Genomic DNA, 20,573 nt, shown 5'->3' with positions numbered 1-20,573 from the left:
CTCCAGTGTGCGTGTGTCTTGGACTGTTTTGATGTGGAATAATTTTGCACTGTTCTGAGCCAAAACCTGACACTGCTGCTGTTTGGCACCAGTCATTCCTCATAACGTTCGAGATTTGAACTAGTAGAGATTGTAACAATAGGTAATTTGTTAAATAATGCAACATTTTACCTGGCAAACTTCAGAATTGACAACATTGTTTGGCTATAAAATCTGTCCAAATCTACATTTTAAGGTTGTTAAAGGAATTAGGTTGGAGTTAATGGTTTGGTAGTCCAGTCATCTGTATTCAATTAGATCATTAGACTGTGTTGCACTCCCTACTTGTGTGCACTGGACTGTGCATGTTAACGCTTGACGTGACTGGCACAAAGCATTTACCACGTGTGAACCGTGAATAACACACAAAGAATCTCGAACTTCAAATGGCGAGTATTCAACAAAGATGTTTGAGCATTGAATTGTTACATTTTGGTGGCTGGATTTCATATTGTGTAATTGCAAATATTACAAAATATAGAGCAGAAGCAGATTGTATATTTACATTTTTCTTTCTGCCTTTTTCCTCCTTTGCCCATGTGCTTGCCTGTTTCTCCTAAAACACTGAGCTATTTCAATTCTAGTAATTGTGCAAGCTTGCAGGCTAGCGTTCATTTTGAATTGAGTCACCAGCATACCATCTGAGTCTTCAACTTGAAATTGAGAACTGATTGGATCAGAAAACATGCACAGGACTGATCCTGGGTTTTTTTCTGTCAAGATGCACCTGGATGGGATGGTGGCCGCAGCAACGGATTTGTGAACGGGTACCACGACAACCGCACAAACGGGGGCTTTGGAGGGCGCGGACCCCCACGTCATGATAGAGGTGGGCGCATTGGCTTCCGTGGTAACTGGGGCGGAGGCTCCTTTTAATCAGCCATTTCAGAATGCAGGTGGGCTAATCCTGTCTTGCTGCAAGAAAAGAAAAGTCTCACTCTAACGCAGTTTATTGAGACTAGGTATAATCCAGTCAGCTCTGCCTACCGCTTCCTTGCTTAAACAGTATCACTGTTTAAACGTTTGATCAGAACTCATGGAGCAGCTTGGAGGAAAATGTCAGGTTTCCCATTTTTTGGCAGTAATTTGATGCTAGGAAACAGTTTTTTTGCTGATGGACACACCCTGTTCCCTTCTAGGGTTTGGTGGTGACGGAAACTGGGGCGGACAGCAGAGAGACGCTGCTTACAACAGCTTTGGAGGACGCAACAACGACCGGTCAAAGTCTGCCTTCTTTAATGATCGCGGAGCAGGCTCAAGAGGAAGGTAAGTCTCGTATTGTGATGCTTGTATCTAAGCTTGTAAGACCCCAACCATTAAAAGTATTACATATACACAGGTACGAGCGTGGGGGCTATTCTGGCGGAGGAAACAACCGCTGGGCGGAGGAATCCAGAGATGAGGATTGGTCCAAGCCGACCGCTCCCAATGAGCGTGTAGAACAGTAAGCCCAGTAACCTGATTTGAAGCACTCTGTTTTACTGAAGTCCATGCTAACTTGAAGCTATGCTCCTCATCTTTTTTATAGGGAGCTTTTCTCTGGGGGCAACACTGGGATTAATTTTGAGAAGTATGATGATATTCCCGTGGAGGCCACTGGAAGCAACTGCCCACCCCACATTGATAGCGTAAGTACAGTAGGGTTGTGCAATATAGACAATATAAGATAAAAATGATATCCATTTGGCCGCCGATAGTTCTTAATAATGTCATTTTGTCTGCAAATTTGGCCGCAAACGAGCGGTGTGAAGCATTTTTTACATGTTACATTATCACTGGAGGACTAGGAAGAGCTAAACATGCTACACTATGCACCAGCGTATGAAGATATGCTAATCGAAAGCTAGAGCCCTTAACATAAACAAAGGTGGGCAGATCGATACAAATATTGATTGGACCGATGCAGCGTATAGCCTTATTTTGTTGATATTACACAATATTTAATAATAATAATAATAATAATAATCTCGCCACACCTAGTGTGTGTGTGACAATCATTGGTACTTTAACTTTAACTTTTATTTTTTTGTCATCAAAAATATTTTGTTGTGGTTTACAAACTCAAGAAATAAGTCCCTGGACACAGGAGGCCTTGTAGGGGCAAAAAACATTAGATTTTTTTATTTTAATACTTAATTAAAATTGTTACACTGCCATCCTGTGTTTGTCTGATTGGAGCAGTCATCAAAAAGGAACCTTTTAGTATCAGCATTGGTATGACCAATACTCTACCTATAACGACTTGGTTTTGGACCAATACACTTTTTTTGTGTATCGTCCGAAACTAATTTAACAAAACAATACTCCCCCTATGACTACTTGGGTTCGGATCGAAACTAGGGCTGGGCGATATGGCCTTTTATTAATATGTCGATATTTTTAGGCCATGTCACGATACACGATATATATCTCGATATTTTACCTTAGCCTTGAATGAACACTTGATGCATATAATCACAGCAGTATGATGATTCTACTGTATGTGTCTACATTAAAACATTCTTGTTCATACTGCATTAATATATGCTAATTTTAAACTTTCATGCAGAGAGGGAAATCACAACTAAGTCAATTTACCAAAACTGTATTTATTAAACCGTTATTAAGCAGTGGCACAAACATTCATGTAAATTCCAAAACAGAAAGTGCAAGAGTGTCAGACATTTTAGAACAAGCTATTAGTGCACTTTTGTGCATGATGTCACTAAGATGACATATCAAAACACTAAATTAAAGTGCACTTTTTGTACAGAACGCCACTACAATATTTTAAAACAAATAAAGTGCACTTTTGTGCATGGTGTCACACAAGATATTTCAATAACTGTCAAATAAAAACGAGCTGCATAAAAGGAAATCCAATAGTGTATGTCCTTCACTATGTGGTAGGTTCCTGCGGACGTTATCTCCTTCTGTTGCCTATTTTTTTCACACGGTGTTGATGGGGAAATGGTTGCTTCGGTATTTTGTGGGTGTGGCACCGAACGGAGATGTTGACATGCGGAGTTTCAAGCACTCTTCATTCTCTAACGGGGGACTTTTCAAATGGTGCTACATATTAGCAGTGCTGCTACTTTTTGTAGCAACATTTTTGCCGCATACTTGTAAAACATCTTCCCGCTTGAAGCCAAACCACCGCCAGACGATGGACTTAATTCTTCTTTCATTTGTTACCACACCGCTAGCATCACAGCTAACTTTACCATGTCGCTACCTGTCTGCTCTGCGAGAGCGTATGAAATTCAAACAGTATGTGTGACGTATGTAAGAAGGTGCGCTTGTTTTATGTCTCTGTGAGAAGCAGATACAAGAAAGAGTGAGAAAAAGCCTGTAGTGTAATGCCCGCAACTAAAAGCAACTGCGTGAGGACGTATACTCTAATATCACGATAGTCATTATCTTTATCGCACAGAGACAAACACGCGATATATATCGAGTATATTCGATACATCGCCCAGCCCTAATCGAAACCCAAATTTGTAGTATTGCCCGAAACTAATGCAAAGTATTGAGAGAGCAGAAGAATAAGTGCTTACTACATCTGAACATGTTAAAACAAAGTAAGCTAAGTAATAGTAGATTAAGTAGATTAATAGTTTTGAGAAATGATGCAATATGTTACCACTAGACATGGGTGATATATACATTTTATCAATAGATTCAAGTTTTTTATTGCAGACGATTTTTAAAGAAAAAATATTTTTGTTCTCCTCTTGCTACAGCAGGTTTTTTGCTCCACATGAGCTTTTGTAGCTTGTTGTCCCGTTACTTCATTAGTGTCACGAGGAAAACATAGCTTATGCTAATGACAGCGAGACATTTGTTCCAAAGGAAAGAAAAGTGTTGTCAGTACTCTGGTTATGCGGTAACAGGCATGGAACAAAAGACTGCCACACGGCAAAGTTTATTTAAAACAGACCGCAGCACAACAAACTTATTCCATCACCTAAAACCAAAGCCTCAAAGAGGGCGGGAAATGCTACTTACCCTTTACGAGGCAAACAAGACCGCAACAAACAAAGAACTAAAAAGCAGCACTATGGTGGAATTTACCCTAGGTATGTATGATACCATGTATAATGACAAAGAAGCACAATGCACAGAACGATCCCTAAAGCAGCCGATCTACACATCACCAAGATGTGTGAATGAAAAAGCCTCCGTTTATCCACTTAGTGAAACAAACTATAGTCCTCAAAGTTTTTCTTGATTATTTGGATGAAATATTAATTTTTATTTACAGAAGTATTTTATTCAAGACAGAAGTTTAAAGTTTGCACTTTATTGATCGCAATGTTGGAGACATGCTACTTTAATCAATACAGAAGTATTGCTTCCCATAGGAAACTCCTAATTAAGTTCTTTGAAAATGATTCCATAAAAAGTAAAGCTTATATCTGGTACAAAAATAACACTCAAGTGATAATTTTGCTAATAGTAAGATGCAGTGTACGCGGTGTCATTTCAATCCATCTCTTGATCAAATAAACAAAAAACTTGTTTTCATTCATCTCTGTCATTTGTATTCAATGGTTTCGCATGGCGCCAAGGCCGAGTTACCACACACGACGGCATCCCTAGTGTGCAGGCATTGGTGAATCTTGTCACATGTTAGCGAATCTTAAGACACAAATTTCTGACCGTGATTCTAATATTGTGCAGTTCAGTGATGTGGACATGGGTGAGATCGTCATGGGCAACATTGCCCTGAGTCGCTACACGCGTCCCACTCCGGTCCAGAAGCACGCCATTCCCATTATCAAGTCCAAGAGAGACCTGATGGCCTGTGCCCAGACTGGTAAATTCTCACAAGCTTCACAGTACTTTTACAGATGGAGTTGGGCTTTTTGACATTTTCTTGTGTTATTTCAGGATCTGGAAAAACTGCTGCCTTCTTGTTGCCTGTGCTAAGTCAGATCTACTCCGATGGGCCTGGAGATGCTCTACAGGCTGCCAAGAACAATGGACAGGTAGAAAACCTTGCAGTTTAACAGTTTCACCTTTTTTTTAGCATTTCAATTGGTTATTAACTCTCTGATACATTTGTAAACCTGACAGGATAATGGAAGATACGGCCGCCGTAAGCAGTACCCACTCTCCCTCGTCCTGGCTCCCACCAGAGAGCTGGCCCTGCAGATTTACGAAGAGGCCAGAAAGGTGAGCGGTTTATTTAATCACATTTAATGCAGTAATTATTGTGGCTTTAATCATGTTTTTCTTGTCCTACTCCAGTTTGCCTACCGCTCACGCGTACGCCCCTGTGTGGTGTATGGCGGCGCCGACATCGGCCAGCAGATCAGGGAATTAGAGAAAGGCTGTCACCTGCTAGTCGCTACTCCTGGCCGCCTGGTGGACATGATGGAGAGGGGAAAGATCGGTCTGGACTACTGCAAGTCAGTATTTACACAAATGCCTGCATGAACTTAGTGTTTAGATGTTTTTAAATATGTTGTTTGTTGTGTCCGTATGAAGCTACTTGGTGCTGGACGAGGCTGATCGCATGTTGGACATGGGTTTCGAGCCACAGATCAGACGCATCGTGGAGCAAGACACAATGCCCCCGAAAGGCATTCGTCAGACAATGATGTTCAGTGCCACCTTCCCCAAGGAGATCCAGGTCTGCTTTAATAACCAAGAACATGGTACATACTGCAGTTAATAAGCGTCCTTACCGCTAGACTTCTTGTGTGTAGGTCCTTGCTCGCGATTTTTTGGAGGACTACATTTTCTTGGCTGTTGGTCGTGTTGGTTCAACCTCAGAGAACATCACACAGAAGGTGGTCTGGGTGGAGGAGGTTGACAAGAGATCTTTCCTCCTGGACTTGCTCAATGCCACTGGTAAGAAAAAACTTTATTTTGGGGAAACCATTGTTTTTTTAGAGTCCCCATGCCAAGCTAAAACTGCCATAGCTAAACTTTCTGTTTAAAACGCGTTTTGAAATGAGATGGGTCAGTAGGATTCCTTCTATGTTTAGTTGGCACGTCCCATGTGATCTGCATAAAGCTGTGAACGTTGTGTACCGCACAGGCTCACATTTTCTGGCCTGGTTTGGTTTTTATCTTAGTTATTCCCAATGAGGCTCAGGAAAATGGGACAGAGCCCCCAGAAACACCAGGTAAGTACAAACGTACCAAAGCTTTTTGCGCCGAACCCACCAGCTAAAAGAAACATCACATCCCACAGCTCATTTTCCTTTTTATCCCTTTTGCTCTCCAGCCAACATGCTGCTCAGTTTTTATTTGGCCAACAGGGACTTTGAGCTGTTAAAAAAAAATGGCTGTCTTTTGATGTGCTCAGTTTTTCTTCTGCCTTAACAACTCAAGCAGTCATTAAGACTGACATGGTCCCGGTCATTAAAATGTGCTCACACTTGAGGAATGGAGAAGGCCGAGCTTTGGATTGTGTTTTTCCTCTGGTTTGAGCCGATACTGGCACAGTGGAGGTTGGCTGCAAATAATGTGATTTTTGGAATGCTGTCCCCTTACCCATCACCCTCCAGCCATTGTACTATCTTTAAGCTTTTTCCCTGATAGCCATTAATGCCAACCATATATATATACTACATTGTGACCAAATAGCCAACTTAAATATAATTTAGAGTGCAGTGGTCATCAAGTTAATGGTTGTCAGTAGATGAAAAGCTTTTTATGCAACCCCTTTATCATTTCTAATTTGTCATTTTGTTTTTCCATCATGAGACCTAGTTACTTAACCTCCTACACATGTCACCTATCCCTATAGAACCGCACCATGTGCAGTATGTAGACATTTCATTTTGGTCCCTTTCTGTGTGGTACTTATCTCCTTTTGCAGGCAAAGACTCGTTGACTCTAGTCTTTGTGGAAACCAAGAAAGGCGCCGACGCTTTGGAGGACTTCCTATATCGTGAGGGCTATAAGTGCACAAGCATCCACGGTGACCGATCCCAGAGAGACCGAGAGGAAGCTCTCCATCAGTTCCGCTCTGGACGCTGCCCCATCCTGGTGGCTACGGCTGTAAGGCTAGGGGATGCTCCCCCTACTTTTATTATTTTACTGTAACCTGAGTGCTAAATGGTAGTCTTTGTTCACCAGGTGGCTGCTAGAGGTCTGGACATCTCCAACGTGAAGCATGTCATAAACTTTGATTTGCCTAGCGACATTGAAGAATACGTTCACCGTATTGGCCGTACGGGACGTGTGGGAAACCTCGGTATAGTTATTTTAATTGTTTCTTCTTTTCTTTTTTTTTTAAAGAACATGGTTTTGAATTAGATTGCCCTAACAATGCCATTGACATGCCTGTGCATAGGTCTGGCCACGTCGTTCTTTAACGACAAAAACAGCAACATAACCAAAGACTTGCTGGACATCTTGGTGGAGGCAAAGCAGGAGGTCCCCTCCTGGCTTGAGAGCCTCGCGTATGAGCACCAGCACAAGAGTAGCAGCCGTGGCCGCTCCAAGAGGTAACATTTGTACATTCACAGATCTGACACCAGCACAATGCCAAAAATACTGAGAAAGACACGCCCCTATTATATAACTTTTAGGTTCTCTGGTGGTTTTGGAGCTCGGGACTACCGACAGACACCAGGCGGGGCTGGAGGCTTCGGCAGCAACCGAACAGGCCGAAACCCTGGCGGTCATGGAGGGAACCGTGGCTTTGGTGGTGGTGGAGGTAGGTCACGGTCTTTAACTTCCAGTTACTTTATTATTGTATGCGTATATGATAACTACCGTATTTTCCGCACTATAAGGCGCACCGGATTATTAGCCGCACCTTCTATGAATTACATATTTCATAATTTTGTCCACCAATAAGCCGCCCCGGACTAAAAGCCGCGCCTACGCTGCGCTAAAGTGAATGTCAAAAAAACGCTGCGCTAAAGTGAATGTCAAAAAAACAGTCAGATAGTTCAGTCAAACTTTAATAATATATTGAAAACCAGCGTTCTAACAACTCTGTCCCAAAATGTACGCAAATGTGCAATCACAAACATAGTAAAATTCAAAATGGTGTAGAGCAATAAATAGCAACATAATGTTGCTCGAACGTTAATGTCACAACACACAAAATAAACATAGCGCTCACCTTCTGAAGTTATTCTTCATTCGTAAATCCTTCGAATTCTTCGTCTTCGGTGTCCGAATTGAAAAGTTGCGCAAGCGTGGGATCCAAAAATGGCCGGTTCCGTCTCGTAGAAGTCATCGGGAGTCAGTGTCGCTGTTGTTGTGCAGCAGTTCTGTGAATCCTGCCTTCCAGGCATTTACGATCCACTGGCAGATGTTGGCGTATGTCGACCGGCGCTATCTGCCCGTCTTAGTGAAGGTGTGTTCGCCTTCGGAGCTGTGTGAAAAAAGCCACCCGGCCTCTTCGCGTAAACTTCCCTTAACCACTCGCTCATCTTTTCTTCATCCATCCATCCCTTCGAGTTAGCTTTTATGATGACGCCGGCTGGAAAGGTCTCTTTTGGATGGGTGGAAGTTAGCATGGCAAGCTAGAACCACAGTGAAGGATGACTCCTCATTCCCTGTGGTGCGAATATTCACCGTACGTGCTCCCGTTCCACAGTGCAGTTCACAGGAATATCAGTTGCTGTGAAATACGGTAGTAATCCGTGTGCGGATGGAGAGATTGCGTCTTTTTATGATCCGGATCCTTGTCGCGTAGTAGGAGCCATTTTGTGGTCTTTACAGATGTAAACAGGAAATGAAACGTACGGTGATATCCGCGCGTTTTTTCTTCTTCTTCCGGGGGCGGGTGAAGCGCTTCCTGTTCTATGGGGGCGGGTGCTTTCCTTGGCGGTTGCTTGCGTAGAAGAAGAAGCGCTTCCTGTTCTACCGGGAAAAAAGATGGCGGCTGTTTACCGAAGTTGCGAGACCGAAACTTTATGAAAATGAATCGTAATAAAGCGCACCGGGTTATTAGGCGCACTGTCAGCTTTTGAGAAAAATTGTGGTTTTTAGGTGCGCCTTATAGTGCGGAAAATACGGTATGTTGTTCTCATTGTATTTATAAATAAAAGTGGCTAAATAGAATCATATTCCTCCACAGGTGGATTTGGAGGCAACTTCTACAACAACGATGGCTACGGAGGAAACTACAGCCACTCAGGAAGTGTGGACTGGTGGGGTAACTAGTCGCCAAAAGGAGTAGGTTGCCATGCCAACCCAATGGGAAACCACATGTTAACTTAAAAGCCAGACCATAACAACCCTCCCTGTGTAGCTTCACTGACACACAGTACATTTAGCAACACTGGTTCTTTGCCAGATGCTTCTCTCAAAAAAAACCAAAACACGAGTGCAGCGTGGCGCTAAGGGAAAGTCACCAGCACGCGCATGTGTGCACGGCACCAGAGAGAGCAGAGACATCCTCCACTGCACCTCAGAGTGAGCATGGATGCCGACATGCACTGTCCGATAGCAACCTCGGACTGTTATTGTTAGAAGTCTTTTTGTGGATACGAAAATCCCTAAAATGCAAAACTCCTGAAGATCACTTGTATGTTAATGTACTCTGCCTTTTTCAATTGAACTAAAGTCTCAATTTTCATTTCATTAGATGGACAAAATAATGGCCAAGAGCTCCGATTTAGTTTTACTGTTAGGTTTGGTGGCAAATATTAAAGGTTAGGCAGAAGAAAAAAAGCTTGTAATCGATCAAACCTTGGCAAACACTGGGATGTTATGGCTCGTGAGAGTCATGATTCCATTTGAACCTCAAAATTTCTAGCAAACAGCTGACGGGCCCACTGTGCCGCTCTGAACGATCTGTATTTTAATCCAAGTTACGTTTTGTTTTCTTTCTGCTCACTCTATCCTGGACTGCCTCCATCTTCTTTTTTTCTTTTTTTTTCTTAAATGAAGGCAGTGGTTGTTTCTGCAACAACCATTCTTCATAAAGGACGGCTCAGTGCCAGCAATCACTGAGGTTAAAACCAGAATAATCTGTGCTGGAACTTGTTACTCCACCACTTTTTGTTTTTCCCTTATTCAATTGACTTGACAGTGTTACGGCAGCTAGCATGTTACCAAGCGCTAGCTCCAGAAAAGTGGGCGTATTCTTTTTCCTTTTCTCCATTTGTACTTGACATTTACGGTGCAGGTATGCACAACAATTAGAAAATAACAAACAGTTTCTCTTTTAGTTAAGGTTTTTTATTTTTTTTGAGTATGCATTTCAAAAAACAAAATGCCTGCCAATCTTGATGGTTCAAAGGTGGGCTGCATAAGGACCACGGCATCGGGAGGGCATTGCGTGGCGTCGAGCCGAACCCACCGCGGCGGTCCGCAACGGTATTCCACGCGTGCAAGTGTTATGTTTTTTGGTCAAGGTGAAAGGACAGGGTGAACTTGAGTCGCAGGCTTAACTTAATCAACAGTTTTCTCTTTTTTTTCAAGCTGCGTTTATAGGCGTGGAGGGACGAACAAGGATTACTTGAGGTTTATCATTCAATGATAGGTGGGAGGGGGTGGGGCTCAGTGGAACATGGGTAGTAGGCGCCTGGGCACAGTTGTCAGTGGCGCAAACTACTGAATTGGGCGAGGGGTTGTGTCATTTCTCTCCGTCAGGTCAACATGTGGCCTGGTCAAGCCAGATAAATGCTTGATTTCTCATCAGGGGTGTTGTGCCTTGAAACCTTTTTTTTTTTTTTTAAGAAAAGAGATGCACTGATCATGTTGAGAACCTGAGGTAGTAGAATGGTGCTACTTGATTCTAGGGCGCTAAGAACCTTGTGTGTTGTGCCCATTGAGTTTTACTAAAGTTCTTTTATTGCACATCCAGAGTTTTATATAGCATGTCTGGCATATGTGTCCTTAAGCTTCCAAATATTGTGTGTGTGTGTGTTTGAGGAGATTGGAGGGGTTGAGAGAGTTGAAAAAAATAAAAAACAACAAAAAAACGCAGCTTGTTTACAAAAGGGGAAGGTTTCTCAACGTTAAAACCAGGATTTTTTTGGGACCAGAGGGATTTAGCAGTCGGGAGGGGGGAATTTAGCCATTTGCACAGATTTCTAGATTCTACTTTTTGCTGCTAGTTTTTGTGTAATTTATTAAGCATTTTTGACAAATATTTATTTTTGTAAGCCTCAAAGTGATTCTTTGAAAGTCAGAAAACTTGACCAAAAGACAGTAAAACAAAAAAAAAAAACACTGGCACTTGAATGTTGAATGTCACCCTGTATGCGTGAAATTTGTATATTTCGGGGTAGTGTGAGCTTTTTAATGTTAACGATACATCGGACATAATAACTACTTGAAGATGATAATATCCACAGCTGTTTTCAGGGCCTCTGCGGGGCTGGTCATCTGATTTCAATCTTCTAATTGGTCTGCAGAAATTTGCAAATGGAATTGAACAAAAAAAACCTGCCAAGGTTTGAAATCTAGCTGTCAAAAGAGCAAACACATTTCCTAAGCGTCGCGCAGAAGTGTTCCGATTTTTTTTTTTTTTTTCTCTCCTATTGTGTGCATAATTGTTACTACTCTGATTTTGGTCTGATTCCTTTTCTCCAGTGAATCTGTCTGGCACATGGCAATCCTAAAAGAAACAAACATGTGGTTTATTGTCATTGTTGATCTTGCATATTCTTACAACTCTGGACTTCTCACAGTGGCTTTTAGGCGAAGCGCGCCGAGCCATTGTAGAACACCGGAGCTCTTTAGATGTAGACTTTTTTTTTTTTTGCTTTCTTGTGTTAGCTTCCTGGCTAATGCGCAGCGTTGGGGATTTACTCATCTGCTCAGTTGTATGATTTTACCAGAATTAAAAATGTTTGAATGCAAAAAAAAAATGTTATCTGGACACAAAAGTTCAGCATGTTTCCTGAATACTTGTTTACTGTAGTGAGAGTAAGAGAGATGCCTGTAGCAAAGCCACTCTAAAAAGAAGGTGGTAATTAGTCTAATTAGCGTCGATTGATTGGATGGGCTTCATTTCCTTTGAAGAAATTACATAAAGATTTAATTTCTAATTGCTTCTGTCTCTGCGGTCTTATTTCACATTAGTGCCAGACAATGATTTCCCTCCTAATTTGGTCATACAAGTTAGACTAAAAATATTGTGCAATGGTTTGTTTATACTAACAATTAGATTTACAATGTGAAACTGATACATACTTGCCAACCCGCCCGAATTTTCCGGGAGACTCCTGAATTTCAGTGCCTCTCCCAAAAATCTCCCAGGACAACCATTCTCCCGATTTCCAGCCGGACTTAAGGCACGCACGCCCCCTCCAGGTCGGTGAGGACAGCCTGTCGTCACGTCCGCTTGGCCAACCAAAAAGTAACCACAGAACACTATACCGTATAGTGGTCTGTGGTTACTCTTTGGTTGGCCAAAGGTTTACATTGTATTGCGCACCCTGACGGCAAGTGTGGGAGTCGGTTCTGAAGTATGAAGTAAAGAGACGTAACTTAGTCACCTCGCCTGGTTATTGACTCCAACCCAGAATATTACACTGCCCATAACTATGCTCCTTCAAAGGCTGTGCTACTGGCTGCAAAGCATTGCACTTTCAAATACAACAATGAGTAGAGATGAGTGTTGTGTGTAAATAAATGAACACTGAAATTCAAGTATTTATTTTATTTATTTGTGTGTGTGTATATATATATATATATAGCTAGAATTCACTGAAAGTCAAGTGCCGTATTTTCCGGACTATAAGTCGCAGTCTTTTTTCATAGTTTGGCCGGGAGTGCAATTTATACTCAGAAGCGACTTATGTGTGAAATTAACACATTACCGTAAAATATCAAATATTATTTAGCTCATTCACGTAAGAGACTAGACGTATAAGATATCATAGGATTTAGCGATTAGGAGTGACAGATTGTTTGGTAAACGTATAGCATGTTCTATATGTTATAGTTATTTGAATGACTCTTACCATAATATGTTACGTTAACATACCAGTTGGTTATTTATGCCTCATATAACGTACACTTATTCAGCCTGTTCACTATTCTTTATTTTAAATTGCCTTTCAAATGTCTATTCTTGGTGTTGGGTTTTGTCTAATAAATTTCCCCCAAAAATGCGACTTATAGTCCGAAAAATACGGTATTTATTATATATATATATATATATATATATATATATATAATAAATACCGTATTTTGTCTAATAAATTTCCCCCAAAAATGCGACTTATAGTCCGAAAAATGCGGTATTTATTATATATATATGTGTATATATATATATATATATATATATAATAAATACAATAAACAATAAATACCGTATTTTTCGGTATTTATTATATATATATATATGTATATATATATAATAAATACCGAAAAATACGGTATTTATTGTATATATATATATATATATATATATATATATATATAATAAATACCGTATTTTGTCTAATAAATTTCCCCCAAAAATGCGACTTGTAGTCCGAAAAATACGGTATTTATTATATATATATATATATATAATAAATAGGTATTTATTATATATATATAATATATATATAATATAATATAATATATATATATAATATATATATATATATAATAAATAGGTATTTATTATATATATATATATATATATATAATAAATACCGTATTTTTCGGACTATAAGTCGCATTTTTGGGGGAAATTTATTAGACAAAATACGGTATTTATTATATATATATATATATAATAAATACCGTATTTTTCGGACTATAAGTGGCATTTTTGGGGGAAATTTATTAGACAAAATACGGTATTTATTATATATATATATATGTATAATAAATACCGTATTTTTCGGACTATAAGTCGCATTTTTGGGGGAAATTTATTAGACAACACCCAACACCAAGAATAGACATTTGAAAGGCAATTTAAAATAAATAAAGAATAGTGAACATATATATATATATATATTTATAATAAATACCGTATTTTTCGGACTATAAGTCGCTTTTTGGGGGAAAGAATACGGTATTTATTTTATATATATATATATAATAAATACCGTATTTTTCAGACTATAAATGCGACTTATAGTCCGAAAAATACGGTATTTATTATATATATATATATATATATAATAAATACCGTATTTTTCGGACTATAAGTCGCATTTTGGGGGGAAAGAAATACTTGAATTTCAGTGAATTCTAGCTACTCCTCGCTCTTAACCCCGCCCCCCTCAACCCCCGCCCCCACCCCCCAAAAATCTCACGAATTTGGAGGTCTGAAGGTTAGCAAGTATGAACTGATGTGACATAGGCTCATATCATGAAACTCAAGATATAGCAAGACTTCTTTGGATATAATTTTTATGATTATGGTTTACAGCTTTTGAAAACCTTGAATTGAAAAAACTAAACCATGATCGTCATAACAAACTTTGGCATATCTCACTTTATGTAAAGAGATTTAGATCACATTAGTTTCACATTTAAAGTTGAAATAAATTGACTTTTACAATACATTTTTAGTTTTCAAGTTTTGCCTGTATCCCATCAAGCTGACCTATTTGCCTTTCCATGTTGAACCTGTTGCGTTTTAGGCGGCAAATCCACTTTGCTTTCACACTGACCTAATTTTGAAAGTTTTAGTGGGAGGGGGAGGTTGCCACATGGTCCTTTCATAATGCTCTCATAACTCCCATTAAATGTGTCATACGGCCAGACCAAACTGTAGCCTCAATGTATAACGGAACACCAGGAGTGGTACTGTCACTTTAAGAAACTGACTTCTCAGTTGGCGAAGTCACTGAGCTGAAAAAATAGCATGATGCATTTTCCATCGGTATTTGTCACTATCATCGATCTAAACGAAGCTGACAAAAGTTCTTAAGTGTGGGATCATTTTTACTTTTAAAGCGCCCAATATGGTAAATGCTTTTTTCTGGTTATTTGGCTCATTGACCCAAGTTTCTGGTTTCATATTCCTTTCTACATAGCTTTATGTTGTAAAAATACATATTTTATTCGCTGGCCAAATGTACCTGCGTAGTAGTCAACCAAATGATCATTTAATTCGCATCTTATAGTGGATGGATTATCTTGACAATACATACTAACCAATTAAGACCGATTTGTCAACAATTTTAGAGCTAAATAAGCCTTTTTATATACATAGAAAATGGAGATCTGGAGAAGTTCAGCTCAAAGAATGGAGTAAAAAGTGTTTGTGTTGTGTATATTGCTTTATCCTTGTTTAAATTGTCTTGAATATTGTAAAAAAAAATGTTCCTCTTAACTTTTTTTGTATTACTTTTTCTTTGTAAAGCATACTTCCCAACCTTGAGACCTCTGATTTCGGGCGTGGCTAAGATATATATATATATATATATATATAAGAAATACTTGACTTTCAGTGAATTCTAGCTATATATATATATATATATATATAATATATATATTATTACATATATATATATATATAAATAAAAGAAATACTTTAATTTCAGTGATCATTTATTTACACATATACACACACAACACTCATTGTTGAGTTAAGGGTTGAATTGTCCATCCTTGTTCTATTCTCTGTCACTATTTCAGAACACACACATTATACAAATATACATTCTAAAATCAATAAGAAAACGGGAGCTCTAATTTGGGAGTCTGAATTAGGATCAGAAGTTCCTATATAAACATTGCGTACTCACGTCGCCTTTTTGTATTGATTACTGCAGCTGTGCACTGGATTCATTCACAAATACAAACTACAACTCACAAACACTTTAGAGTTAGGCTCCACCATCAGAATGTGTACTTAAACTTATAAAGATCACATGGATATTATTTAGTGAGTTGATTCACCAAAACTAACCTGTTATACAGGAGGAAAAAGCACACAGGACGTTTCAATTGTTCACAGACTGGTCGCGCTCATCAGAATGACAAGACACTTCTGGTCTGCAGGTGATAGCATTCAATTGGGAAGAAACGCCCTACTGCCCCGTACTGACCAATGTGAATACTGATAAATGTGGAATGACCGCTCCAAAAACGTATTCAAACCACAAAATAAAATAAATAAATCAACACAAAAATGTGACACATTATGGGTGGGTCACATATGCATGTACAGTAGATGGCAGTATTGTCCTGTTTAAAAGTGTCACAACATTGCTGTTTATGGCAGATGCACTGCTTTACGTAGACGAAAAGCAGCGTTATGAAAGAAAAATGCACTCAAAGTCAAAAGTTTGTTTAGTATTATATGACAAAGTCGCAACGTTGCGAAAAACCACTTTGCAGGAATAGTCAAAAATATTTGTTATGGAAAAAGTATTATGAGAAACAACAGTCAAATAATTTTATGCCGAGTTGAGGATTTATGTTACAAGTAAAGTAAAAAGGACTTACTGTGTGCCAAAAGCAACACCACAAAAGTCTGTATTAGAAGAATAAAGTAATGGTACAAGAAAGTCAATGATAGCAAAGTCACTTTTTCAAAGAATATTTTGTACGAAAATAATTGCAACGTTATGTACAAGAATAGTCAAATTACTCAAAAGTCACAAGTGTTTTGTATTAAGCATTTCAAATAATCACATCAGGGGAAAAAAACTCATGTTTTGGGCAAGAATAGCCATATAGGAAAAATATCAGGAAAAACTTATGTAACACAGCACTTTGTACAAGAATAGCTATATTATAGGAAAAAAAACATGTTACTTTTGCCACTCATTTTATGCCACTTGTATAGAAATTAAGTAATCTTATAGAAGAGTCAATTATGATTTTTGGTCAATGCTGAAGATTTTGTAATTTCTGACAAAAGGTGCAACACAAAAATATTCGTGGAAATTAGTGGACAAAATGCTTGATTTTGTGAGAGTTTATTAGACGTCAACATGGTCTGTACTAAGAAAAATGTTGCAATGTTAAATTACGACTATACGCTGTAGTAATATTACAAAACCAGTGAAGTTGGCACGTTGTGTAAATGGTAAATAAAAACAGAATACAATGATTTGCAAATCCTTTTCAACTTATATTCAATTGAATAGACTGCAAAGACAAGATACTTAACGTTTGAACTGGTAAACTTAATTTTTTTGCAAATATTAGCTCATTTAGAATTTAATGCCTGCAACATGTGGCAAAAAAGACTGATAAAGTTGAGGAATGCTCATCAAACACTTATTTGCAACATCCCACAGGTGAACAAGCAAATTGGGAACAGGTGGGTGCCATGATTGGGTATAAAAGCAGCTTCCATGAAATGCTCAGTCATTCACAAACAAGGACGGGGCGAAGGTCACCACTTTGTCAACAAATGCGTGAGCAAATTGTCCAACAGTTGAACATTTATCAACCAGCTATTGCAAGGAATTTAGGGATTTCACCATCTACGGTCCATAATATCATCGGAAGATTTAGAGGATCCGTAAGCGGCAAGGCTGAAAACCAACATTGAATGCCCATGACTTTCGATCCCTCAGGTGGTACTGCATCAAAAAGCGACATCAGTGTGTAAAGGATATCACCACATGGGCTCAGGAACACTTCAGAAAACCACTGTCAGTAACTAAGAGTTGGTCGCTACATCTGTAAGTGCAAGTTACAACTCTACTATGCAAAGCCATTTATCAACAACACCCAGAAACGCTGCCGGCTTCTCTGGGCCCGAGCTCATTTAAGATGAACTGATGCAAAGTGGAAATGTGTGCTGTGGCCTGTCGAGTCCACATTTCAAATAGTTTTTTGGAAAATGGATGTCGTGGCCTCGAGGCCAAAGTTCAAAAGCCAGCATCTGTGATGGTATGGGGGTGTATTGGTGCCCAAGGCATGGGTAACTTACACATGTGTGAAGGCACCATTAATGCTGAAAGGTACATACAGCTTTTGGAGCAACATATGTTGCCATCCAAGCAACGTCTTTTTCATAGACGCCCCTGCTTATTTCAGCAAGACAATGCCAAGCCACACTCTGCACGTGTTACAAACAGCGTGGTTTCGTAGTAAGAGTGCGTGTACTAGACTGGCCTGCCTGTAGTCCAGAGATGTCTCCCATTGAAAATGTGTGGCGCATTATGAAGCCTAAAATAGCACAACGGAGACCCCCGGACTGTTGAACAACTTAAGCTGTACATCGAGCAAGAATGGGAAAGAATTCCACTTCAAAAATGTGTCTCCTCAGTTCCCAAACGCTTACTGAGTGTTGTTAAAAGGAAAGGCCATGTAACACAGTGGTGAACATGCCCCTGTGACAACTTTTTTTTACAATGTATTGCTGCCATTAAATTCTAAGTTAATGATTACTTGCATTTCGAACAGCATTTATTTATTAAAAAAAAAAAAAAATCTCTTGCATGATATTTTAAAAAACAAACAACAAAAAAGGACCCGAAAAGGTCATGTGTTGGTTGCCCTGACTGTTAAGGAACTTCCTTAACAGTCAGGGCAACCAACACATGACCTTTTCGGGTAATATAACAAAAAGTGGTAGTTATAATATAAAAAGTGGCACTGTTACAAAAACAAACCTACATTTACAAGAAATTACCTATTTCAACAAAAACATTTGTTGTTTACTGCAAGTACCAGAGGTGTGGACTCGAGTCACATGACTTGGACTCGAGTCAGACTCGAGTCATGAATTTGATGACTTTAGACTCGACTTGACAAAATGTAAAAAGACTTGCAACTCGACTTAGACTTTAACATCAATGACTTGTGACTTCACTTGGACTTGAGCCTTTTGAATTGACATGACTTGACATGACTTGCTACTTTCCCCAAAACCCAAAGATGAAAAAGTTATTCGGGAGCGCTCCGTATTTTTCATTGTGTACTTGTCTATCAGCGTTGCGTGTGTCAGCTGGTGTGCTGTCAGTACAACAGCCAATCAAATTAGATCTACTTTGTTTTCATCACACAGCATTCATCCAATCAAATTGCAGGAAGAAGACATGTCCAAACCACACGCCAGTGAACAAAAAATGATACCTAAAATAATTTTGTTTGGGTATAAAAATTACGAGGTGGTCAACACAAAACGGTTTGCAGTATGCAACACATGCGGTTCGAAAATTACTGATGGAGAGGCAACAACTTCCAACTTCGTCCGGCATTTGAAGTTGCACAAAGAACGGTAAGTTTTGAATGTAAGATAACGTTTATTGGCTAAGTAACGTGACTTTTATTTGCTGTGTAGTTAAATCAGTGAGGCTGTAAACTCACTGCTAACGTTATAACGTTATTGCAAACACGGGAATCTGTTGCAGTTCACTACCTTATTCATACTTTTTGTTCAGTGATTTTTTTTAAGCAGGGTTACGTTAGTCAATATATCACACGTAACGTTAGACGGCGGTCAGCAGCACCGCGTATTTTAGCCACCTAAAAAAAGACAAAAATAGTAAAATAAAGGTCAGTTGAAATGTATACTATATTATGAATATGTGTACCGTTTTAGCTAGCTTTCTGACATACTGTTGGTTGTTTACCTCAGTGGTCCCCAACCACCGGGCCGCGGCCCGGTACTGGTCCGTGGATCGATTGGTATCGGGCCGCACAAGAATTTTTTTATTTTTTTTTATTAAATCAACATAAAAAACACAAGATACACTTACAAGTAGTGCACCAACCCAAAACAACTCTCTCCCCCCTTTTGTTCTGGGCATTGAACATGAAGACTCTTCCTTCACTGTTCCGAGTGGCCATGAGAGTCTTGGCAGTGCCTGCCTCCAGTGCTCCAGTGGAGCGAGTTTTCAGCCATGGTGGCATCATACTACGCCCCCATCGTGCACAAATGACTGACAGACTCTTGGCTAATTTGGTCTTTTGCAAATGCAATGCAGCATAGGGCCCTGACATATAAAAAGTACAACTTTTTTGTTATGTTCACGTATATGTCATGTTTTTTCAATGTTAACACTTTTGTACAAATAAGTACATTTGCACTTTATTTTTCAATGTGTTTGTTCTGTAAAGGAATGAGTTAATGTTTAAAATGACTGGTTAATAGTGCTATTATAAAGTGCAATGTCAGCACAATTTTCTTTCCTGCAATTTAAAATGCACTTGTTTTAATAAATAAATACAGCGTTTGAAAAGCATACACAATCTGTGTTAATATATTAGTCTGTGGTTAAAAGGACTTGAAAGGACTCGAAACTCAAAATGCAGGACTTAGGACTTGACTTGAGACTTTCCAGTCTTGACTTTGGACTTGACTCGGGGCTTGCCTGTCTTGACTCGAGACTTGACTCGGACTTGAGGGCAAAGACTTGAGACTTACTTGTGACTTGCAAAACAATGACTTGGTCCCACCTCTGGCAAGTACTAATGGTGAGTTTGTAACACTTTCATCATTGGGACATTTTTATTTATGCAGACATTTACCACATCCACACAAGAAATTGTGTGTGTGTGTGTGTGTGTGTGTGTGTGTGTGTGTGTGTGTGTGTGTGTGTGTGTGTGTGTGTGTGTGTGTGTGTGTGTGTGTGTGTGTGTGTGTGTGTGTGTTTCTAAGTTAACGCTCTGCCTCGCTAATCCCGCCAACCTTTCATCTCCATCTCTAGGGGATTTGACTGCCATTAAGAGATGGCTTTTTGCTGGGTTTGTGTGTGAGTGATCAC

General features: G+C 39.4%; 1 protein-coding gene across 7 annotated transcripts in view; it reads left to right on the top strand.

The window, feature by feature from the left end:
• Positions 1 to 11,996, top strand: part of ddx3xa (DEAD-box helicase 3 X-linked a) — a 30,012-nt gene extending 18,016 nt beyond the window's left edge. For 2 of the 7 annotated variants that reach the window (XM_061970790.1, XM_061970788.1), the window contains 16 exons: positions 761 to 868; positions 1,179 to 1,305; positions 1,379 to 1,483; positions 1,568 to 1,667; positions 4,702 to 4,837; positions 4,912 to 5,009; positions 5,098 to 5,196; positions 5,272 to 5,432; positions 5,512 to 5,656; positions 5,733 to 5,877; positions 6,105 to 6,155; positions 6,854 to 7,035; positions 7,114 to 7,231; positions 7,331 to 7,484; positions 7,569 to 7,696; positions 9,074 to 11,996. In XM_061970790.1, the coding sequence (XP_061826774.1) occupies positions 761 to 868; positions 1,179 to 1,305; positions 1,379 to 1,483; positions 1,568 to 1,667; positions 4,702 to 4,837; positions 4,912 to 5,009; positions 5,098 to 5,196; positions 5,272 to 5,432; positions 5,512 to 5,656; positions 5,733 to 5,877; positions 6,105 to 6,155; positions 6,854 to 7,035; positions 7,114 to 7,231; positions 7,331 to 7,484; positions 7,569 to 7,696; positions 9,074 to 9,159 (1,943 nt within the window). In that variant the 3' untranslated portion in view covers positions 9,160 to 11,996. Of the gene's footprint in view, positions 1 to 760; positions 869 to 895; positions 1,098 to 1,178; positions 1,306 to 1,378; positions 1,484 to 1,567; positions 1,668 to 4,701; positions 4,838 to 4,911; positions 5,010 to 5,097; positions 5,197 to 5,271; positions 5,433 to 5,511; positions 5,657 to 5,732; positions 5,878 to 6,104; positions 6,156 to 6,853; positions 7,036 to 7,113; positions 7,232 to 7,330; positions 7,485 to 7,568; positions 7,697 to 9,073 lie in introns of those variants that run through there. The other 5 variants (XM_061970793.1, XM_061970789.1, XM_072914537.1 and 2 more) reach the window with 4 other exon arrangements.
• The last annotated feature ends 8,577 nt before the right edge of the window (positions 11,997 to 20,573 follow it).

The sequence above is a fragment of the Nerophis lumbriciformis genome, linkage group LG13 (assembly GCF_033978685.3).
Source record: "Nerophis lumbriciformis linkage group LG13, RoL_Nlum_v2.1, whole genome shotgun sequence".
Lineage (NCBI taxonomy): Eukaryota > Metazoa > Chordata > Actinopteri > Syngnathiformes > Syngnathidae > Nerophis > Nerophis lumbriciformis.
The sequence above is the reverse complement of the archived record's forward strand: the minus strand, read 5'-3'. Positions and strand labels throughout refer to the sequence as shown.